Below are 25,948 nucleotides of genomic sequence, written 5' to 3'. Positions count from 1 at the left end.
TTCAAATATGCAAACAATATGTAAATGATGTGTCCTAACCGGCTCAGAGAAAGCATTATCCCACAATACTGTTGCTGTAGCATTATTGTCTTGACTCCCATGAACGATGACCACAACAGGCAGGGATAATGTCTGCATAAGAGAGAGAAACAAAAAGGAACAAATGTATTAATGATACAATGTTGAATAAGACAATAAATAGGAATGACTATGACAAGATTTCTGTTTTAGTTCAATGTTTCACCTTCACGTGAAACACAAGTTCATTTCCTCCCACACTGAACTGAGACTCAAATAGAACCGTAAACTTCTCTTCAGTCACTGACTCCGCCCCACGGCGATCTGAACGCTTAATACGCTTCAGAGACTGCAAACAAGAGGAAAAATAGTCATGAAAAAACAATACGTTTGATTCATCAAAACATCCACTGAATCAAATAACAGGAGGTCAAAAAATAAATTACTGAAATAAGTCAGAATTTTTTTGAAATAGAAGCAAGCTTTGCAAAACAACACAATACAATGATGATTGAGAGATGAACATTCTTCAAAAGTCTGGTGTTTCATATTTGATACTCGCAAATTAACATGATTTTTCTAAAAATGTATGTATGGATAAACAAGTTAACCTAAGTTTCTCATTAAATATTACTAACAACGTGTTAACCTTTAAATTTAACCTTTACATTTAAAAAAAAAAAAAAAAAAAAAAAAAAAAAACTGTATACACCTGTTGCATTCCCAGGTCCGTTTGGACCCTGTGGAACATAAGCTTATAAAACAGGGTTAACATCAGTTTGTGGTGCGTGCAAACTAGGGCTGTCACTTTTATGAAAAAATCCTGTTCGATTTTTGAGACATAAGTGTTCATTGAATCGATTGTAAAATCGAAAATTGAAAAATAAAACGCCATATATGGGCAAATCCACGGACAACTAACAGGCATTAGGATGAACGTAAAGAGGGCGCGCCGCGCCTGACGCGCACAAGTCAGCAATATTTCTGATGATTTATTGGCGTGAAGTTTCGCGCACAATGACTAGTGCAACATTCTCGAAAAGCAATAAGCATAGTGGACTGCCATAGCACGCAGCATATGAAAAACATTACCTCATTCTTTAACATGGCTGTGTTTACGATTAGAAATGCCAAACAAATTTCGCCCATGTAGGCGATAGACCGTTGCCCGAATCTATATCTGAATGCATGAGACTGTCTGAATACCGGGAAAATTCACAGTTTTGTAGTAAAAAGAGACACATTATGCAGAAGGATCATTGCTGTTATGCGTGTTTGTCAGAGCCTGCAGTTGCAAATGACGCGCGTTCGCTGCGGGCATAACATGACGAGCTGGACGCGCTCCGAGAAAAGACCGTTAAAATCGATTCCCTATTTTCGTTTTCGAAACTTGCGTTGGTTGGTCCGATCGATTGTGCAATCGATTTTCGAACGTAAAGTGACAGCCCTAGTGCAAACACACTAAATGTGTAACATGAAGCATTTAAGCACAGTTTACCATGGTCCTGAAGTGTGCGCTCAGGGTGCCAGTGGTTTGATGGTACTCCATCACACAGTTGTTGTTCAGAATCTCTCCACTGCTGTCACTTCAGTATAAAGAAAGGACAAACAAGTCATGTACACATGCAGGAACAAAACAGTGTTTCTCGACAGGCCTTGGAGGAGACGTCCATAAAACTGTACAATATGGTAGACATCTGTGATTCAGATGCACGTGCTGTATGCGGTACACGACTACAGATGCAGTGGGGTGTCTAGGGATGTGCCAGGATGGTGAACTGTTTGAATGGACATCCGACAATCATCTAGTCAAATGGTTTAATATTACGGTGGTGCAGAGATAAAAATTCTCAAAAAATTATTAGATGCAGCATCTCAGAGAGTACTTTAGCAGACAGTTCTACACTGTTCATAATAATCAAAAATCAATCATGAGAAGATCAAACTGAACTCAAATATACATGACACATCCAGATGCCTGTACCACAAAGCTAGTTAAACAAACTCAGGGTTACAGGATTGGTTTCGAGTAACCCTCTTTCAAAGAAATGAAAGGTGGATTAAGAATGTCGTACAATTCAAGAGAAATGGACAACGGAATATTTCTTCTGGGAAATAAAAAAAGAAAGTTGTTTTCCAAATGTGCATCTGCAGTTGTCTAACTATTTTCCCATTGAAAATAAAAATTTTGTATCGTATGAAGTAGGCTACTTTTCACTTTTTTTATTTTTTATGATCGGTGTTTTTATTTATTACATCTTACCCCTAGCGGACGTGATAAAATAGCAGCTCCGCCACTTCAGTAATGTTTGTAATATTTTGGACAATGTGGCACCCTACCCCAAATGAGATAAAGCAACAAGTACTAAATATCTTCCATGTTAAGTTTTAGTCCAAGTTGCTTGTTATTTATTTCTATAGCTAAAAAAAACTTACTTGCGGGTGTTCTCGTTCTTGAGTAATGCCTTGGCCTGCTGTTCGCTTATGATTGTGGCCTTAACCTGAGGAGGATTCATGTGGACGTTGAGTTTTCCACCGACCAGCAAGCGAACCGTCGCCGAAAATTTTGTCTGAGTCTTCAGCACTTGAGGAGGCTGTTTCTCAATAATAAATGTGCTGCAGAGAGACCAGAAGAAAAAGACACCGCTCAAAACCTTGCTTGTTGGAGAGAGACAATAGTGTCCAATGACGGCAGCGACTGCTTACGCACCTGGTGACGAGTGCTGATATGACATCAGTGACGGTAGCATTGAGTTCAGTGAGAAGTTCTTCTGTGGGTCCAGGTATGGGCAGCTGCTGTGTCAGGTGTTCAACTCGACGAATCTGCTGTCTGTTTTGCCAGATCATGTCGGCCAACTTCTCACACCTGCATTCACAAAACAAGAGCATAAAATACTGTTCAAGAGGAACCTGTATAAAGCAATGTAGCGCATGCACATCTCACACAAACAACTGAATCTCTGTGAATCCACTCTTCTGTGCTGCTTTGTCATCATTCAGCGGCCGTACAAACAGGCTGACACAACTGTTAAACTCACCTGATTGATTAACTGTTGGATGAGACTCAAAAATGGAGTAAAAACTAAAACCAATAGAGCAAAAAAGATTTTGCTATTTTTTTATATTGCGGTATGTAAATATATCTGTGCAGTGCAGTAAAGTTATTGACATGTCCTAATGATAAAGAAACATGCATCAATGAGAAAAAGCGTGCTTGAAGTTAAAGAGAGTTATTAAGCACAATAAATCCTGGCGTCTCAGCCTTGGTCATTTTTGTAGGGGATTTATTTATATTAACATTATTTTTATTCTTTTAATCCCTATATTTGCATTCTTTAATGAGGTTAAGTAGAAAAACATTGTAGATCAGATATATTTAATTTTTACCTGTCAAAATAACAGAAATCATTAATTATCTGTTATATGTTTTTAGAATTTGGTAAATTACTAAATATCAGTCAACGCAAGTCAACTGTAGGCGAATTAGACATTACTGGTCCGTGTGTTCATACAGAATTTTTTTTATTTCATAGGTTTTTATTAGGGATGCACCGAAATGAAAATTCTTGGCCGAAACCGAAAACCGAAAAAGAGGAAACCAAGGCCGAAAACCGAAAACCGAAACACCGAAAGAAATTATGCCAATTATTGTTAGTACCATTGCATTTATGGCTATGACTGTGTACTAAGTTTACTAAAATCAAGGCATTGCAATTGCATAAATTAATATTAAAGTTTCAAAGAATAAATCCATTAAAATTTTATGCAAATATTTATTTAGCATTTGCAAAGTATAAAATTAAATGTTTAACTTGACCCCACTCATGTATACATTAAATAATAATGTAAAAGCCTACTGGCCTGGAGAAAGGTTTAAAAATTAAATGTTCTCTCATAAAAACAAAGTGCATTTAGGTCAATACTGCCATAGCCCAAAATAATATCAGCAGTTATATGCTCATGGACGTGAGTTGCAAAAACCATAAACAGCTCAGGTAAACCTCTGAGAAATGACGGCTGCTCTGCACACCCACGCAAAGGTCTCTCGCTCCCTCTCTCTGCCGCGCGCGCTACGTATGCGCGCTCATGCTCGCTCGCGATTCCGGGAGATTTAAACTAATTTGCGGGCATTAGGGAGCCGGTATCAATACGCGGGAGACTCCCGGAACTTCCGGAAGACTTGGGATGTCTGTGTTTTGAAAATCGCTGTCCGTGGGTCACTCTTAGATATATTTAAATACGTCCACCCCGCAGATGTAATGTTGCTTCAGACAAGCACGTGCAGGTCGCGGTGTCTGCTGTTTGCGTCATCACAACATTTCGGCCGTATTGTTTCGGTGATAAAAGTCTTTCTACCCAGGGGGCAAAACACCTGTTTTTTAGGAAATCAGACATGGGCTGCTGTAAAAGGTTGTCATATATAAATGAAATCTATGATGTCTGAGGATCACAATCTGTGTGGCCAACCCGGTCAACAAGCTGCTGGAAACTTGTAATTAGGGTCAAAACAATGTTACCTCAAATTCGGCTTTAACTCCCAGAATCACCCAAACATGCTAAAACGGTTTGATTATATTCATGAATAGTGAGCCATATCTTCCTGATACTTTATGCTAGAAACAAACTGAGCACACATTTAGAAAGAGTGGAAGATAAGCTTTCATCTGATGCCTTGATTGTACATGTAATTAGAATGTAAGAGTTAACAATGCCTCTTAATTCATAGGTAGGCAAAAAAAAAGAAAAAAATATTGAACATTCCATTTGTAATCGGTAGCATTCTTTTCCCTTTGTTGTTGTTACAATAAACAAATTACCATGTAAAGTTAACTTTTACTGGATGAAATCATATTTTGATTTTTTTTTTTACTAACCAGACAGTCCTCATGGCCCATAACACATTTAGAGGGAATGCAATGTCAAGCCTATAATAGCCTGTCAATTCAAACAAGATCCAAGAAAGAAGTTTACCATTAACTGGTGTTAATTGTATACTGCTCTGTTTCTGTATGTACAGTATATCGTTTGCACATTTATGCAATATCAATTATTTGTATTGCAATGTCTATTTCTAATATTCTTTCACAAGTGGGATAGCTTTATTTATTCTATTGAAATAAAAAAAGGGATTTGAGGATTTTGGGTTAGGCTGGTTAGTGTTCAATCCAGGTGTTTGGAGTGTGAGACAAAGGTACTGACAACTAAATGCTGAAAGACTAAAACACACAGGAGTCATGTGTGGAGTAGGTTTAAAAGTATTTACTGATTAAAACTGTTACATTAAGTAGCAATTTGTACACACACACAAAAAAAAAGACGAAACAGACAAACAGATTACAATTCAGGGTGATAACTAATTTCTGTAATAATGTTTATACAATTTGTTTAGCTGTTTCGGAATCACCGCTGCTGTCGCTGCTCTATTGTTTCAGCATGCTGTGTCCTGCTACATTTGGTTGCCAACCCCTAGCAACGGCATCCTATGTAGCATGGAGCCGTTCTTCTGACAATCTTTAACCAGAGATGGGCACAAATACATCAAAAAGTATTTAATTAAAATACAAGTAATTTGTAATTTGAAAATACAAAAATATATTTTTTACAGTCTTCTGTAGTGTAAGTGTGGCGTTAGGTACATGTAAGAGTCTAGAATATTGCAATATTATTGTTTAGTGCAGAAGATGTGCTTTTAACGTACATGTTGCCACATACTGTCATAATAAAAGATAATTACGCATATAACACTATAATTGTATTATTTACACAAAAACTAGTTAACGCTGCTGTGAGGATGTTTCTAATAGCGCGGCTGTGACAAAGTTGACAACTTACTTTCTTCCGACTGCCATTATCTATTTTTTTACTCTTTTTGAAAGTTGTGAAAACACCGTTCACTGTTTCTTTTGCTATTTGAGCAAATTGGAACACAAAAATATATATTTAATGTAGTCTTTCATTCACTGCTATAGAAGTTAACCCAACTATGATGCCTTACACTTCTGAGAAACCCAGAAATGTGAACAGGGTCAATAGGATGTGTCACATCACGTGATTTACTTGCCAAAAACTGTGATAGGCAATTTGGTAGTCCTATTTGTATTTTATGTCTATGGTCCTAGGGATAGTTCACCCAAAAAGGAAAATTAGCCCATGATTTACTTACCCTGACGTCATCCTAGGTGTATCTTACTTTCTTCTTTCAGAAGAATACAATCAGAGTTATATTAAAAAGTGTCGTGGCTCTTCCAAGCTTTATAATGACAGTCAATGGGTATATTTTTCATCAAAGTGCATCTGTCCATCATAAAAGTGCATCTGTCCATCATAAAAGTGCATCTGTCCATCATAAAAGCGTATCTATCCATCATAAAAGTGCATCTATCCATCATAAAAGTGCATGTGTCAATCATAAAAGTGCGTCTATCCATCATAAAAGTGCATCTATCCATCATAAAAGTGCATCTGTCCATCATAAAAGTGCATCTATCCATCATAAAAGTGCATCTATCCATCATAAAAGTGCATGTGTCAATCATAAAAGTGCGTCTATCCATCATAAAAGTGCATCTATCCATCATAAAAGTGCATGTGTCCATCATACAAGTACGTCTATCCATCATTAAAGTGCATCTATCCATCATAAAAGTGCATCTATCCATCATAAAAGAGCATCTATCCATCATAAAAGTGCATCTATCCATCATAAAAGTGCATGTGTCCATCATAAAAGTACGTCTACCAATCATTAAAGTGCATCTATCCATCATAAAAGTGCATCTGTCCATCATAAAAGTGCATCTATCCATCATAAAAGAGCATCTGTCCATCATAAAAGTGCATCTATCCATCATAAAAGTGCATCTGTCCATCATAAAAGAGCATCTATCCATCATAAAAGTGCATCTATCCATCATAAAAGTGCATCTATCCATCAGAAGTGCATCTATCCATGATAAAGTGCGTCTATCCATCATAAAAGTGCGTCTATCCATCATAAAAGTGCATCTATCCATCATAAAAGTGCATCTGTCCATCATAAAAGTGCATCTATCCATCATAAAAGTGCATCTATCCATCATAAAAGTGCATGTGTCCATCATAAAAGTACGTCTATCCATCATTAAAGTGCATCTATCCATCATAAAAGTGCATCTGCCCATCATAAAAGTGCATCTGTCCATCATAAAAGTGCATCTATCCATCATAAAAGTGCATCTGTCCATCATAAAAGTGCATCTATCCATCATAAAAGTGCATCTATCCATCATAAAAGTGCATGTGTCCATCATAAAAGTACGTCTATCCATCATTAAAGTGCATCTATCCATCATAAAAGTGCATCTGCCCATCATAAAAGTGCATCTATCCATCATAAAAGAGCATCTGTCCATCATAAAAGTGCATCTATCCATCATAAAAGTGCATCTATCCATCATAAAAGTGCATGTGTCCATCATAAAAGTGCGTCTATCCATCATAAAAGTGCATGTGTCCATCATAAAAGTGTCTATCTATCATAAAAGTGTGTCTATCCATCATAGATGTACTTTTATGATGGACAGATGCACTTTTATGATGGATAGATGCACTTTTATGATGGACAGATGCACTTTTATGATGGATAGATGCACTATTATGATGGACAGATGTACTTTTATGATGGATAGATGCACTTTTATGATGGATAGACGCACTTTTATGACGGATAGATGCACCTTTATGATGGACAGATGCACTTTTATGATGGACAGATGCACTTTTATGATGGACAGATGCACTTTTATGATGGATAGATGCACTTTTATCATGGATAGATGCACTTTTATAATGGATAGATGCACTTTTATGATGGACAGATGCACTTTTATGATGGACAGATGCACTTTTATAATGGACAGATGCACTTTTATGATGGATAGATGCACTTTTATCATGGATAGATGCACTTTTATAATGGACAGATGCACTTTTATGATGGACAGATGCACTTTTATAATGGATAGATGCACTTTTATGATGGATAGACGCACTTTTATGATGGATAGACACACTTTTATGATGGATAGATGCACATTTATGATGGACAGATGCACTTTTATGATGGATAGATGCACTTTTATGATGATAGATATGCTTTTATGATGGATAGATGCACTTTAATGATGGATAGACGTACTTTTATGATGGACACATGCACTTTTATGATGGATAGATGCACTTTTATGATGGATAGATGCACTTTTATGATGGACAGATGCACTTTTATGATGGATAGACGCACTTTTATGATTGACACATGCACTTTTATGATGGATAGATGCACTTTTATGATGGATAGATGTACTTTTATGATGGATAGATACGCTTTTATGATGGACAGATGCACATTTATGATGGACAGATGCACTTTTATGATGGATAGATGCACTTTTATGATGATAGATATGCTTTTATGATGGATAGATGCACTTTAATGATGGATAGACGTACTTTTATGATGGACACATGCACTTTTATGATGGATAGATGCACTTTTATGATGGATAGATGCACTTTTATGATGGACAGATGCACTTTTATGATGGATAGACGCACTTTTATGATTGACACATGCACTTTTATGATGGATAGACGCACTTTTATGATGGACAGATGCACTTTTATGATGGATAGATGCACTTTTATGATGGATAGATGTACTTTTATGATGGATAGATACGCTTTTATGATGGACAGATGCACATTTATGATGGACAGATGCACTTTTATGATGGACAGATGCACTTTGATGAAAAATATACCCATTTACTGTCATTATAAAGCTTGGAAGAGCCACGACACTTTTTAATATAACTCTGATTGTATTCTTCTGAAAGAAGAAAGTAAGATACACCTAGGATGACGTCAGGGTAAGTAAATCATGGGCTAATTTTCCTTTTTGGGTGAACTATCCCTAGGACCATAGACATAAAATACAAATAGGACTACCAAATTGCCTATCACAGTTTTTGGCAAGTAAATCACGTGATGTGACACATCCTATTGACCCTGTTCACATTTCTGGGTTTCTCAGAAAAGTAAGGCATCATAGTTGGGTTAACTTCTATAGCAGTGAATGAAAGACTACATTAAATATATATTTTTGTGTTCCAATTTGCTCAAATAGCAAAAGAAACAGTGAACGGTGTTTTCACAACTTTCAAAAAGAGTAAAAAAATAGATAATGGCAGTCGGAAGAAAGTAAGTTGTCAACTTTGTCACAGCCGCGCTATTAGAAACGCCCTCACAGCAGCGTTAACTAGTTTTTGTGTAAATAATACAAATATAGTGTTATATGCGTAATTATCTTTTATTATGACAGTATGTGGCAACATGTACGTTAAAAGCACATCTTCTGCACTAAACAATAATATTGCAATATTCTAGACTCTTACATGTACCTAACGCCACACTTACACTACAGAAGACTGTAAAAAATATATTTTTGTATTTTCAAATTACAAATTACTTGTATTTTAATTAAATACTTTTTGATGTATTTGTGCCCATCTCTGGTTAAAGATTGTCAGAAGAACGGCTCCATGCTACATAGGATGCCGTTGCTAGGGGTTGGCAACCAAATGTAGCAGGACACAGCATGCTGAAACAATAGAGCAGCGACAGCAGCGGTGATTCCGAAACAGCTAAACAAAGTGTATAAACATTATTACAGAAATTAGTTATCACCCTGAATTGTAATCTGTTTGTCTGTTTCGTCTTTTTTTTTGTGTGTGTGTACAAATTGCTACTTAATGTAACAGTTTTAATCAGTAAATACTTTTAAACCTACTCCACACATGACTCCTGTGTGTTTTAGTCTTTCAGCATTTAGTTGTCAGTACCTTTGTCTCACACTCCAAACACCTGGATTGAACACTAACCAGCCTAACCCAAAATCCTCAAATCCCTTTTTTTTATTTCAATAGAATAAATAAAGCTATCCCACTTGTGAAAGAATATTAGCAATAGACATTGCAATACAAATAATTGATATTGCATAAATATGCAAACGATATACTGTACATACAGAAACAGAGCAGTATACAATTAACACCAGTTAATGGTAAACTTCTTTCTTGGATCTTGTTTGAATTGACAGGCTATTATAGGCTTGACATTGCATTCCCTCTAAATGTGTTATGGGCCATGAGGACTGTCTGGTTAGTAAAAAAAAAAAAAAATCAAAATATGATTTCATCCAGTAAAAGTTAACTTTACATGGTAATTTGTTTATTTTAACAACAACAAAGGGAAAAGAATGCTACCGATTACAAATGGAATGTTCAATATTTTTTTCTTTTTTTTTTGCCTACCTATGAATTAAGAGGCATTGTTAACTCTTACATTCTAATTACATGTACAATCAAGGCATCAGATGAAAGCTTATCTTCCACTCTTTCTAAATGTGTGCTCAGTTTGTTTCTAGCATAAAGTATCAGGAAGATATGGCTCACGATTCATGAATATAATCAAACCGTTTTAGCATGTTTGGGTGATTCTGGGAGTTAAAGCCGAATTTGAGGTAACATTGTTTTGACCCTAATTACAAGTTTCCAGCAGCTTGTTGACCGGGTTGGCCACACAGGTTGTGATCCTCAGACATCATAGATTTCATTTTTATATGACAACCTTTTACAGCAGCCCATGTCTGCTAAACCCCCTTTGCCCCCTGGGTATTCGGCCGAAAACCGAAAATGCACTTTTGGGCCATTTTCGGCCGAAAATTTTCGGTGGCCGAATATTCGGTGCATCCCTTTATACTTTGCCTAACAAACACAAACTTAAATGTGAGGAAAGTAAGGCAAGTCAAGTATATTTTGTCAGACAAACTGACAAGCTGAGCCATATCGCATTAAAATCGCAGGCGATACGTCCGCGATAATTAATGCGATATGGCTCAGCTTGTCAGTTAACTACGGCACTGAGTTGTAAAAGCCGCTCCATCTGAAAGCAGGTGATGGCGATTTACTACTAATCAAGGAACCGGCTTTACTGACGAGATGCGCATAACAATCTCATGCGATATATCGCCCAGCCCTAATTTGTAGTTGTAGCCAGTAATTCAGTTTTGCTTTAAATTCGTTTAGGCTTGGCGTTTATAATAAACACCACCACTGTTTAGGTTCAGTTTATATAAATATTACATCTCGTTCTGTATACCATTAAATATGATGGATTTTTATGAAGTGAGGGGAACTAAAATACATGTTTCTAGTGTTTAGGGCTGTCACTTTTGTGAAAAAATCCTGTTTGATTTTTGAGACATGTGTTCATTGAATCGATTGTAAAATCGATTTTTCATGTCTAAAGACGTTTCCATTTTAAACGGCAAATATGGGCAAATCCACGGACAACTAACAGGCATTAGGACGAACGTAAAGAGGGCGCTTGAGACGCGCACAAGTCAGCAATATTCCTGTTGATTTATTGGCGTAAAGTTTCGTGCACAATGACAAACAGGAGTGCAACATTCTCGAAAAGCAATAAGCAGAGTGGACTGCCATAACATCAATGAAAAACATTACTGCAGTCTTCAACGTGCCTGTGTTTACGGTTAGAAAAGTCAAACAAATGTTGACAACGTAGACGATTGTTAACCATAGCCCGAATCTGTATCTGTATGCAGGGTTTCTGCAGGGTTTGGTCAGTCAAATTTTAGACTTAAGACCTTTTTATGACCATTATGATTAAAATTTATGATCTACACGAATTACGAAAAATTCATTCAAATTCCTTTCAAAAGTTTTTTTTTTTAAATTGACTTTCATTGAAAGTAACAAGATGTATTATTTAAATGCCTAAAGACAGCTTTGAATATATTAATAGACAGCAATATTCTTGATACTGATTATTTGCAACGGGCTTGAGCCAACTACTAAACACACCAGACTTTAAAGGCAGACTGTTGCTTCTAAGTGAAAGTTGTAGAAACCAGAGCGTTAACTTTACTCTTTATTGTCAGAAAATATAATGACAAACACTTGCTAAAACAGGTGAACATTTCACAAATCTGAGGTAGAACATTCAAATATTTGTCATTTGTCCTTAACAAAAGAAATATCTTTATTGGGAAAATAATTACTTAGTTTCTGCATGTGCTAATAGGGGTCAAGTCTTGAAACAAGTTTGTGTTGCCTAACTTTGATGGCACGTATCTTCAGGAAATGTATGAAAAACAGTAGCCTAAATACATTATTAAATACTGTAAATATTCCATTAGTCCTTTAATACATTATCAGCACTAATAATATAATAAAATTCAATATGTATATCCCACATGGTGCAGTTAATATTACTAGGCTAATGTTACAGTAAATCCATGGTAAATGATGGGAGATTGTAGACGGAAAAGCCTTCTGACTATATCGTTGTGCAGAGTTTCTCCTGTTGGTCAGCACTGTTTCATCTGCCTTTAAACTGGTTTAAATCACTGAGACAGTGTGTTCTTCGCTGAATTCAAGCACTTCTCACTGGATCTTGTGACCGAGACCGGTCAGAGTAAACGCATCAATTGAGCTCGCGCTGCGCTGCCGTTTGGACTTGGAGCCGAGCGGGTAAATGGTCCGTGTGGCGCGCGGTTCAAATGATCGTTCCGCTTTTGGCGCATTTAACCTGTGCATTTAACATTATGCCGCCAGCGCATTTTCAGGGGCAAAAGGCAATGGTAGAACCAACGAATGAACGAGCATATCAATTTAAGACGTGGCTAAATGAAATTTATGACCTTGTATGGAAAATCCGGACTTTTTATGGCCTAAAATTCAAATTATTAAATTTAAGACATTTTATGACTTTTTATGACTCCGCGGAAACCCTGTGTATGCATGAGACTGTCTGAATACCGGCAGAATTCACATTTTTGTAGTAAAAATAGAAACATTATGCAGAAGTATAATGTGTGTTTGTCATGGTGTGTTCACAACGGACGTGAATAGCGCGTCAGACGCGAGTGATTTCAATGTTAAGTCAATGCAAAGACGCGTTATGCGCGTAAAAAATTCCTGCGGGAATGAGGCGTCAGAGTTGCTGTGTGATGCGCGTTCGCTGCGGGCGTATCGTGACGAGCTGGACGCATTCCGAGAAAAGACCGTTAAAATCGATTCCCTATTTTCGTTTTCGAAACTTGTGTTGGTTGGTCCGATCGATTGTGCAATCGATTTTCGAACGTAAAGTGACAGCCCTACTAGTGTTATAATGTTTATGTATCTAAAAATGAAATTCAACTTATATACCAATGTGACTTACCTTCAGATGCATTTTTCCAGGAATCTATGGTAATATATATTGATTTGCACTCTGATAACTAACATTTAAATATGCCAATAGATCCAAAAAACAAATGGGCTGCTTGTGTATGGTGTGGCCTTAAGGTTTGTATAAGGGTACTTCATATTAATTAGCTTATAAAAAGAAAAACAAGCCTACGGTACCCCCTCAGTAAATGTGTGAGTGTGTGTATATTGTGCATCAGTACCAGGCTTGCAGTATGTCCAGTCCTCCCTCTGATGGTCCTCCGTTTCCTGCGAGCTGCTGTCGTCTCTTCCACTGGATCAGTTCATCATCCACGATCACGGTTTGCTGTTTCCTCAACAGAGCTAGTGTTCTCTGATGCTTCTCCGCCAATTCCTATACACAAACACACATTATATTATTCAACTGCTGGAAAATATTAGTGTAGTAAGTAAAAAAGACATGCATATCATGGGGATTGAGTGTACCTGTCTGTATTTCTGTAAGGTGTTGGCCTCTCGTGTGAGCCAGGCCTCTAAAGTGGACTTCCTGCTCTGCAGACCCGACTCTCTCTGAACACGCTCGGCTGGAGGAAGGCTGGCCAAGCTACTCATCTGTGCTACTCGACACAGATAAAACCTCAATGAATCGGTTAAAAATACAAGCTACAGTTCAATGAGTACTCAAAAGCATTCCCAGAAAGCCTAGCATTAGATATGACATGTCTTTGCCATTTTGTTCAGATGGAATTGCTCAGCTTGAGTTCAATCAAGAGAAATGACGTTGTGGAGAAAGCAGTTGACAGCGTGAACCACATATATAGCCTACGGGAGTAAAGTGTACACCAACTTCATACTGCATGTTAACTTGATTTAAAAAAGGAATGGCATTCTGTTGTTTTGTGTAAATTAACTATAACAATCTGACATTAATTGCAATCTTGAATTGATTAATTAGCAGAAGTTATAACTCCATCACCTGCACCGATGCATCATACTATGGTAGATAAGCACGCAGCGACTTACATTGTTGTATGGAAAGCACCCCAGAGCTCACTGAACTGCAAGTTCCATATTAATGCATAATCAGGTAACACTTTATTTTACAGTGTCGTTGTAACATGTTACATGTAGTTACTATAGTGATAACAATAAATTATGCATTCTGTAATTACATGCAACTAACCCTAAAACTATAGTAAGTACATGTAGTTGATTAATATTACTCAGTACTTAAATGGAGAACTACACTAACAAGGACACCTTAAAATAAAATGTAACCCATAATTATGTTTGATTTTGTTGCTAATATTATCTCTGTATTTTTATTGAGTATACAGTCCTTTACTCTACTGCGTAGTTGTAAATTGCTCTATAATTAAACTCAAAAAATTGAGACTTGATAATCACTTTAATGTAGCCATTAGGCTGCTTTAACTTGCAGAGTCTCCAAGAGATAAAACAGAGATATGCAACTCCGGTCCTGGAGGACCACTGTCCTGCAGAGTTTAGCTCCAACCCTAATTAAACACACCTGAACAAGGCAATCAATAGCCCCGTTTACATGCACACTTTTTAGCTATTCTGATTGAGATCGTTCTGATTGACGGATTCCGGTTGACTGTTTACATGGGATATTATCTAAACCGATCTGGTGTTTACATGTGCTGACGCTTTCAATCGAAATCATTTTCTGACATGCGCACACAGCTTGTCTGCCGGATCTGGAAGCTCATTATTTCCACGTTTTCAATCCTGTCAAGATGGTGCATCACTTAATTGTCGCGTTAGTTGTAGGCATCAGCCGCGTTTCCACTGTCGGGCCAGTGCGAGCCATAAACGGGCCGTTTTATTGTATTGTGTAGGCTATTGTTCTTTGTTTATTATTGTCTTGTTTTGTATTTGCATCAGTTTTTCATTCTCATACTCATATCACACTCATTATAGCATATAATTAAATATATATTATTATTGTTAAAAAAAAGAAAGAAGAAAAAAAGGAAGTTTTATCAGAAAACTGATCAGAAAGAAATCACTGGAAACAGCGTGATCGCAAAACAAGAGCGACTGTTTGCTGGCATTTTTGTTGTTTAATTAAATATTTAAAACCCAAGAATAGATGTTTTACCACAGGTTTACAATAAAAAGCTATACATTAATCATAATGAATTAATTTGTGTCAAAATTGCACATTAGTCACACAGAAATAAAGTGATTTACCTTTTATGACGTTTGTGAACGTTCACAAAAGAAAGAGGGCACACAACTTATTCGCGTCTGTTTCTGTTTATTTGGTAGCCTAGTAAGGACGTATTTACATCACATTTAGAAAGAATGTTAATTTCTACAAATATGCCACCAAAAATATGACCTGAGGAGCTTTAGCACTCTCTCCCAGAAGGATACAGTTATATTTTCAGTCAGAGAAAAAAAGGATAGTCCGAGACATAGGCTACTGACAGATAAAATAAAAACAGGATTTTGATTTGTCTGATTTCTTCAAGCGTACATATTTACCATGTTTACTATGGTAATGGTTAGCGCGCATAGTTTTTTGCATCGGGTATAAATATTCCTACCTTATACGGTGATCAGAATCCACAACGGATCACAAACAGAAGGCATTATGTTAGCTGACAGAATTATCTGGCGCAAAACCAGGCATGCGCAGAAAGACGTACGCTCAAAGTAATCGGATCAGCTCGTTTACATGGTGTAATCTTTCGTTTGGTCGGTTCATGAAAAGGTTTATTCCACCCCCTTCAATCCGACTGAAATTTCAATCGGTTTGAGCATTTTTATTCCGATTGAGGTGTTGACATGGAGCATTTTCATTCTGATTGGACTTGCACCTGGTTATAATCGGAATACAATGCTACATGTAAACGGGGCTAATGTTTTTCAGGATTACTAGATAGATACAAGCAGGTGAGTTTTTATCAGGGCTGAAGCTAAACTCTGCAGGACAGTGGCGCTCCAGGACCGAAGTTGCCTATCCCTGAGATAAAATATATTCTCTCTTTATCTGTAGACATCAACGGCATGTACTCCATTTAATATTTTCTCCTAAAAGGTTTTGCTTGCAGAATCAAGTATTCAGCGGTGTTGTGGTATAATACAGAAAAACACTAAATAATATGTGCAGGATGAGATGACTTATATGTTCATACCCTGTATCCTCAAGCTCTCCTGGTATTGAATGATAAAGTATTCTTGACTGTGCTGCAACTTGCGGAGGTCGTTGTCTGTGTCCTGCGTCATGACACGCAGCTCCTCAAATGTCTGGTTGATCTGCTGGTATCTCTGAGGGGTCCCGTCCACCGGACCCGAACTGCTGGCCTGATCACCACAAACATACAAAATATCATTCAATTGTCACATTCCAATCCCTACATCCTCAGTGTAGATCAACAACCAAAGAAACTGTGTGTGAGACTTACATTGGATGCTTCCTGTACAAGTCTTTGCTCAGTGTACAGAATGTGTTTGACACATCGCACAAGTTCCAAAGGGCAAGGGTCATACGAGCTCTACAAAACATAGGATCATCAAAATCACATCATCGTGGGTATGAACTCAATTCATCAGAGGAACAAATCTTTTGAAATAAAACACGCGATTGACCTCAATTCTCAACCATTAAAGGGGTGGTTGAGTGTGATTTCACTTTTCTAACTTTAGTTAGTGTGTAATGTTGCTGTTTGAGCATAAACAACATCTGCAAAGTTACAATGCTCAAAGTTCAAAGCAAAGGAAGATATTTGCTTTTAAAGAAAAGGACTACAACAAATGGCTGGTTGGGACTACACGACATTCCTCTCGGGTTAGTGACATCACTAACCCTAGAATTTACATAAACCCCGCCCCCGGGAACACGCAGTCCATGTTGAGAAGAGGAAAAGTTGTTGTATAAGAGTACATTTGTGAGTCAGCTCAAACTTTAGCATCCATATTTTCACATGCAATAGAAAGTCACTCTGTGTGCATCTCACAACAGTTCATATATGAGTAATTTATAGATTTATCATGACAGAATATCCTAATTGAAGATAGTTAACTCCACATCAGCAACAAATTCATCAACTAACCATTCAGAGACGTCCTGTTGCATTCTACATGTTGTCACTTCTTCTTGAGTCTCTCCATCCTTATCTGACTCCGTTTAACATTAAAGGCAGAACAGTTTCTGTCATTTTAGTGTGTCTGCGTGAGGTAATAGCAGCTGCTAACAGACATGAGCTCTTGAAACCCCGCCCTCTGCAGCAGCTCTTTTGCATTTAAAGGGCCAGGCACAAAACGGTGCGTTTTTGCAAACACTCAAAAAGTGACAACTTTAAAGGAGAACTCCGGTCAATTTTAACATTGAGCTCATTTTTTTGTACATTTGGAGTGCTGTCAATACAGAGAACAACGACAAAAATCGGTGTTGCCTACACCGAGTTATTCTACTTTTAAAATTTGCACCCTGTTGACTTCAATGGGGCAAGTACTAAACCTGCTTTTAGCCTCTTAACATCCTTGATGTGTCATTACAAGTGCACAGAAAATGTGAGTGATTCCTTCTGAGTGAACACGAGTGAATCTGACTGCAGTAGATGTGAAAGGCAATCGATTACTTTGGACTTCAACCGAAAAACAGGATGTAAACAGGTATTTGCGCTGCCTTAAATAACATCACTTTTATTCATATCTTTCACATCTACTGCAGCAGCTCTGCTCTGGCAGCACCTTGTCACAAAATGGAGAATTCAACTCTCCCTCTGCAGAAGAGCACGTCCTAGAAAGAACAGGCTTAAAGGGCCATTAACACCCTTTATGAAACCATATACCATAAACCATATAGACCAAAAATCTATATGGTTTAATGTAAATAATTATCATACAGTATTAAACATGTTTGGTATCATTTGAAATGTCTCATTCCCAAATAAGTAAACCAAAAGGTAATAAAGTTCTTAAGAGTTTAGAGATAACTTGCACACAGAGAAGGGTGCAAATGTCCAGGCAAATGTCAATCTGTTCCCCAAAGGTGTAAACTCTGAATGCAATTTCCCATTGTTAGCAAATGTTTCCATGTGAAAGAAGTTTCTATCTATATAAAGAAATGCAACAGGAGGCTCAGGGCAATTCTGCAACTCAGATCAGCCCATAATGATGAAGGATCTCAAAGACTTCAGCATTATGTATTTTTCAAAATGTCAGGTTTAACCTACATCTTTTACTCTATCTCTGAGCATTTTATGTTATTGTATTGATTATCTTTGAACTGATTATGAAATTGGCATGATACATTTACCTGACATAAAAAATTGTTACATTTGATTTTATTCTGAATTACTAGATCCCAGTGTAGATGGAGCGTGAGGCACATCTGGTGGGGTTCTTGATTCCCGACTAACTGCTTGATTTTAACTAAGTTGTTGTGCAGATGCAAATAGGGGGCTAGATAAAAATACTATTAAGGTAATAGCAAGCGTTGAAGCGGCACTATCTTAAAGGGGGAGGTTAAATGCTATTTCATGCATACTGAGTTTTTTACACTGTTAAAGAGTTGGATTCCCATGCTAAACATGGACAAAGTTTCAAAAATTAAATTTTGAAGGAGTATTTCTGTGCCAAAAATACAACTTCCGGTTTGTCACAAGTTTCAAGTATGGGCCTGTGTGACGTCAGATGGGGCGGAATTTCCTTATAGGGTCCTAAGTGCACTTCTCCCGGAAGGGCGCACGCGCACCCGTAGACCAGAGCGAGAGAGCGAAAGCAGTACGCCCATCAAAGCGCTGTGATCGGCTTTAGGGAAGTCATCGGCTGCACAGATTCCCAAAGAACCCAGCGTTAAGGGACCAGTGGATGGAGTTTGTTTTTCCAGAGCATCAACGGAGTTGTGCAAGTGTTCTTGTTTGTTCCCTGCATTTCGACGATGATTGTTTTATAAACAAGGCCCAGTTCGACGCCGGATTTGCAGATCGTCTAATGCTTAAGGATGGAGCAGTCCCAACGATAAAGGTTCACGGTCGTACGTTGGAACCGCAGGCGGTGAGTAAAACTGCTTCAAATGTCTGTGTATTGTTAGCTATCGGCGTGTAAGCACAGCTTTAGCTCCGCCCACACGGCACGCCTTCAGCCGCTCGTTTTTTTCCAGAAAGACTCGGTACAGCCTATCTTTCTTTTATAAATATAATAAAACTAAAGACTTTTTGGAGATATGAAGGATGCAATACTACTCTATAGGTACTCAAGATTAACATGAGATTGACTGAAACTGAGTGTTTCAACCCCCCTTTAATGTACTAGCCATAACCTCTGGTTATTGTTTGGGCTTTAACTAAGTTGTTATATGGGTGACTGTAGGGGGCAATATGGGTACTTTTTAACAATAGCTAGCGTGTGTGGCATTGTTGAATCGCTTTAGCCATAACCTCTGGTTATCTATCAGACTGGCGAGTTTGTGACCGTGAGATCCGCGTAAAAGAACGGCCTGCGCGAGACTCTCTGAGCGACACAGATTCTTAATGAACGAGTAAAATATAAAGTAAAGATTTAAATAGAATAATCAAATGTATTGCAAAACTATTATATAATTGACCAATAAACAATTGGGCAATCTAACCTAAATTCAAGGTTGTGATAAATGGAGTCAGATAAAAGCTTAAATTAAATTAAATTACTTTGCCACACGGAAAAACAGTAATGCGCAGAGACCTTCACCTGTTCTATCGGAAACCGCCTTTGGGCCGATTTAGACGGGCTTACACCGTCTAGCACAATTGCCTGTTGTGAGATGTCACATTAAGTTTAATCATTTTTCTTTATTAAGGGTCTATTGGCAAGGAAATGTAAAACCATTTCAGAAATTCAATTATCTCCCTGCCCCCTGTACTTTTTCACAGGAAAGCAACCAAGAAACCCTAATGTTTTACCCTTGTCGGGTTTGCCTCATATACCTGCATCTGGTTCTCATACCTTCAGCTGTGTGGCATAATGGCCCAGTTTGATCTTCAGCAAGAAGCCATCTTCACCCATCTGATGCTCTGCCTTCCTCTGCAGCTCCTGGATCAGACCCTCCAGCAGACGCTTGGCTTTAAACTCGTCCAGCTGGTTCTCCAGGTCGATGGCATCCCTGCACACGACATAAACGTGCTTCAGTCCATTTCATGCCCTGCTACGATAGTACACAGACTTTATAGACCTTAGTCAGGGTAGTGTCATATTCCTTTTTTACAGGAAAGAAAACAAGGCTGTGGGGGTTAGAACAGTGTATTCAGACTGTACTGTTGTGAACTAATGAAATGCCATTCTGAAAAAAGAAAAACCTTGAGTCAAAAACTCCATGAAACAGTTTTAAGAGTTGTGAAAATTACATGATCTAGAATTTCATACAGCGCGTGTCATTGTAAAGACTAGGGCTATAACGATACCCTCATGTCACAATTCGATACATATCACAATACTGAACTCACAATAAGATATTGCGATACTCCAAGACACATGATAAAAGGTTAACAAAAAATGTACTGTTGATTAAAATGCTAAATTTGATACAATGTGGGTTTAAATGAATAGGCTTGGACTTGGTGCTGGTAACCCAATGCAAAGGACAATAGTGACACTAGAATAAAAATATTTATGATTCTGAAGCTGAAAATAAAGAATTATTTTAGACAAATATGCTGCACTCTGTCACTGACTAGATTTTATTTAAAATAATGTAGGCCACTTTTTACTGGTAACAAGACATTTGGCATTATCAGGACCCACAAATATTCCCCCATTGCATTGTTATACATTATAGGCTATTCAACATTCTATATAGTAGTTTAATGTAGCACTGACACTAAAACTCTGAAAACTTGATTTTTCATTTTGGGTGAACTATCCACGATACATATTGTCACTATACACGATACATATTGTTGCAGTTTTGTATTGGGATATATTGTGACATGAGATATTGTTACACCCCTAGTAAAGACTGTTTGTCTATCCCTCACAGCCTGGTTTTCATCTGCGTTAAATTCAATATGGCATCTAACCTGGTCTATTACATATACATAGATCTGAGCTTTTAGGGGAGGAGACACTCACCACGGCTGAGCCTCCAGCCACTGTGCCAGGTAGTGCCGCACCTCAATGGGGAAGTGCTGCCCATAGAGAGATTGCATCTGATGCAGGGCATCCCCCTGCAGCTGCTGTGCCTGAATCCACAGCGCCATTCCTGGCTCTGGACAGATAGACAGATGTGCGATTGCAACATTAAGAAAAGTATGGAAACTGTACGCCACAATGAAATGCGTTCGACTTGGCCTTCTGTTTGACAAATTAACTGAAATAAATATCTTGTTCTTGACTGTGAAGTTGTGCCTGGAGCATAAAACTAATGTATGTGTTCCACATTTCAGTTGTATCATTTGTCATGACGCAATGAAACATACTGAATTGTGTGTTGCACTCATTATCCCCAGCCTAGAATTCAATAAATCACTATGTGGCAAGTGTAATTATCTATATTATTACTAAAATGTTATTTTGTGTGTTTTAGTGAAAATTTTAGTGAGCTGTCCTCTGCAACAAATTGTTATTGTTAAAATGGCTAAATCTGACTAATCAGTTTTAAATATTGCTCATGTGCAGGATGTGAATGGTCATAATGCCCAGAGAATAACTATAAGAAGAATATGGGTAACCAAACAGTTGATGGACAATTCCATATACTATGGAAGTCAATGGGGTCCCATCAACTGTTTGGTTACGACATTCTTCAAAATATCTACTTTTGTGTTCAGCAGAAGAACGACAATCATACAGGTTTGGAACAACTTGAGGTTGAGTAAATGATAACAGAATTTTCATTTTCATGAAATCATATCAAAAATCATATATTGGGTTTTTGTTGAGGAAACCAAGGTGATGCCAACTTCCGGGCTGGCCTACAATAATGTGACATAACCCCAAAAGGGTGAATCTTTCCACAGCAAAATCGGACGGTTAAATATAATTGTGGTAATCTATATTATGTAACATACACTGCCTTAATACGTTGCCCATATGTTGCCTTGGCTTTTGGCTTGCTTAGTTGGGGACATTTAATATTCAACAATATTATTGATCTGCCTTACATAAGGTGGACGATGATGCAATTTTCTTCTAGAAACAAACTTTGTTGTATTATTTTCATGTTATCACTGTGAAGCTGCTTTGATGCAATCTGTATTGTAAAAAGTGCTATATAAATAAAGGTGACTTGACAAAAATAAAAATATAAATATATAAATATATATATATATATATATATATATATATATATATATATATATATATATATATATATATATATATATATATAAATATATATATATATATATATATATATATATATATATATATATATATATATATATATATATAACCGGTCAAAAGTTTTAAATCGGTAAGATTTTTAATGTTTTTAAAAGAAGTCTCTTCTGCTCACTAAAGCTGCATTTATTTGATAAAAAACAACAACAAAAAAACAGTACTATTGTGAAATATTATGACAATTTAAAATTAGTTTTCTATGTGAATATAGTAAACTGTAATTTATTCCTGTGATCAAAGCTGAATTTTCAGCATCATTACTCCAGTCTTCAGTGTCACATGATCCTTCAGAAATCATTATAATATGAGGATTTGATGATCAAGAAACATTTATGATTATTATCAATGTTGAAAACAGTTATTTACAAAAAAAATTCTGTGATGAATAGAAAGTTCAAAAGAACAGCATTTATTTAAAATAGAATATTTTCTAACATTATAAATGTCTTTACTGTAACTTTTGATCAGTTTAACTCATCATTGATGAATAAAAGTATTGATTTATTTTATTTCTTCCCCCAAAAATAAAATTAAAATTCTTACTGACCCCAAACTTTTGAACGGAAGTGTTTAATGTTACAAAAGCTTTAGATTTCAGATAAATGCTGTTCTTTTGAACTTTCTATTCATCAAAGAATCCTGAAATAAAAATGTGCACAACTGTTTTCAACATTGATAATAATCATAAATGTTTCTTGAGCATCAAATCATCATATTAGAATGATTTCTGAATGATCATGTGACACTGAAGACTGGAGTAATGATGCTGAAAATTCCGCTTTGATCACAGGAATAAATTACACTTAACTATATATTGAAAACAGCTGATTTACATTAGAATAATATTTCACAATATTACTGTTTTTGTTTGTATTTGTAATCAAATAAATGCAGCCTTGGTGAGCAGAAGAGACTTCTTTTAAAAACATTAAAAATCTTACCGATCTAAAACTTTTGACCGGTAGTGTGTGTGTGTGTGTGTGTGTGTGTGTATTATATATATATATATATATATTACTTCAGCATTGCGTGATACTATTTCAAAGTGATTACAGTCATTTTGACAGATAATATATTGTATATACCTGTGAAAAACCTGGAAAGAGACATGAGGATTTGGGGAGAGAAAAAAAAGAGAGATTCTTTGTGCATTTATTAATGGCAGAAGAGACCACAAATGTGCAGTATATGTTGACCTTTTTCATACTATTACTGCGAAATGCAAAAGGAAAAAAGAAAAGAATCATGAGGAAAAGAATGCAGTGACTGACAAGAGCTCTTGCCATATATTATTCTGTCACGTTAAAATACCAAGTGTTACGTTATTCTCATCTTATTCTTAAATAAAACATGAAAGAAAACTGATAGCGCATGGAGTCAAACTGACGGATAAGCTTTAGCCTATTTGTTAGGGCAACCTTATAATTTGAAATGATTAGTTTCAGTCTTTTTTGAATGAAAGTTCCCCCAACCGGAAGTGCCACCCATAATTCAAAACGCAGTAAACTCGTCAGGAATAAGGTGGACACACTTACAATAGAGGAAAAGTTATCATTCCACAAATTTTTCAAATAATGTGGAATTGGAATTATTTATATATAAAAAAAAAATTTAAGCCACTACACAGACAGTAATCAACATTTATACCACTCAAGTCAGTCCACTCAAGAGACAGTGCTGTGACAAAACATTGCATGACAACAAATCATCTGCACAAAAAACGCAAAGTGAGCTTCAACAGCTAAGTTACCCAACTTAAATACCTTTTTACAAACGCTGCAAAATCCTTCTTTATTTTGACCACCAACGGGCAGCAACCATGTCCTAAATTGTTTGTCTTCCTTGAACTTTCCCATTTTTCTGGTCTAGTTTTATTCCTGTTGTTCAAATTACCCGCGTCATCTCCCCATCACCGCAATTTTGCTCCGGCCGGAGGAAATCACCAAACTGGTTCCGCGTGTTTTTCTTACATATTTGGTTCTTTCAACTGGTTCTTACATATTTTGCGACAGCAAATAAAAAATATTAATTATGAAGGCTATATTCAAATAAATTGATAATATAACATTTTCTTCAAACCGATTTCAATGCCTGTATGATTACAATTTAATGCCATTTAAGGCCTTAATTATCGCAAAAATCCATTTAATGACTTTTAATGCTTTTTAATGCCCCGCGGAAACCCTGAATTACTTTAGCATTTAATACCATCACTGCACCATGGTAAATCACATGTAAGTTAGGCTAACTTACTCTTCCTGACGCCAAAACGGCCCATTTAGGTTCCCAAATAAATAAGATTTGAGATACACGTTTTGATAAAAACTAATATTACTTTGTTCTTTAAAAAATGTAGGCCTATTTGTTCGTATTGCTGTTTTTGAAGCAGACTATATTACATTAGCACATACAATTAGCATCAACATAAACCTGTTGCTTTAACCTCAAGAGCTAAGTTAACTGGAAGACAACAGGCAAACTGAAATTAAATATCCCAAAAATCATGTTTTACAATATGAAACACTACACTACACATTTATTTTCGATTATGAATTTGAGTACTCGTGGGTTGTTTAGTTAGCATTAGAAGTTAGCATTGGCAGCTAGCATTAGCTCAACCTTAAGGATCAAACATACAAACACAAGTGTTTTAAAGCGTCGCGTTAACATCAGACAGAGTATGTACCTGTGCCATGAACGATTTAAAAGTGTATTAGGGTCCGGAAACATGGTGAATTATCACCCACGGGAGCAGTTTAACATCTGAAGCAGCTCGAAGCAGTCACATGAGAACAACTGAATAATAAAGGTGATAAAACATGTGCTCACAGCATCAAAGGAGACTTGCAGCAGAAAGATGTGATGATGACTTGTGGATTTTCAAAGTTTGACACCGTTTATCCATCCATGAGCTCCACTGCATAAAAATACACAACTACAGCAACTCTAAACTGAGTGGTGCAGGTATGACATCACTTTGTATGCCAAAACGCGGAAAAGAGTAAACATTTTAGCACTTCCTGTTCCATCGTCACGAAGTCAATTGGATTTTTGTTAAATGGCTGAAATAAGGTCTGTGGTGAACACAAGCTCAAGACACTTTCACGTTTTATTCTACAACACTCTTGATTTTTTTTTAACGCTGTTTACGTGTCTTGAAAAGGGCGGTTGCTAACAAGTGGCTTAATGGGAGCAGAGCCTGATGGGAGTACAGATGCTGTCGAGGAGATTAAACGTCATCACGCCGGTAAACTCCGCTTATAAACTCTTCCAACTCAAACTTTCTTGGAAAACCAGTTGTAGTACTA

At 36.9% G+C, this 25,948-nt stretch overlaps 1 protein-coding gene across 3 annotated transcripts in view; it reads right to left on the bottom strand.

Annotated features, from left to right (window-relative positions):
* stat5b (signal transducer and activator of transcription 5b) overlaps positions 1-25,825 on the bottom strand; it is a 35,497-nt gene extending 9,672 nt beyond the window's left edge. For 2 of the 3 annotated variants that reach the window (XM_081392893.1, XM_081392895.1), the window contains exons 1-12: positions 25,470-25,825; positions 21,372-21,507; positions 20,250-20,406; positions 16,727-16,816; positions 16,457-16,625; positions 13,776-13,906; positions 13,532-13,683; positions 2,729-2,884; positions 2,455-2,634; positions 1,517-1,604; positions 245-367; positions 40-132 (exon numbers count right to left, since the gene is read on the bottom strand). In XM_081392893.1, the coding sequence (XP_081249019.1) occupies positions 40-132; positions 245-367; positions 1,517-1,604; positions 2,455-2,634; positions 2,729-2,884; positions 13,532-13,683; positions 13,776-13,906; positions 16,457-16,625; positions 16,727-16,816; positions 20,250-20,406; positions 21,372-21,499 (1,467 nt within the window). In that variant the 5' untranslated portion in view covers positions 21,500-21,507; positions 25,470-25,825. The other variant, XM_081392894.1, reaches the window with a different exon arrangement.
* Positions 25,826-25,948: the final 123 nt, after the last annotated feature.

This window comes from Scardinius erythrophthalmus, assembly GCF_964197995.2.
Source record: "Scardinius erythrophthalmus genome assembly, chromosome: 18".
Taxonomy (NCBI): Eukaryota; Metazoa; Chordata; class Actinopteri; order Cypriniformes; family Leuciscidae; genus Scardinius; species Scardinius erythrophthalmus.
The sequence above is the reverse complement of the archived record's forward strand: the minus strand, read 5'-3'. Positions and strand labels throughout refer to the sequence as shown.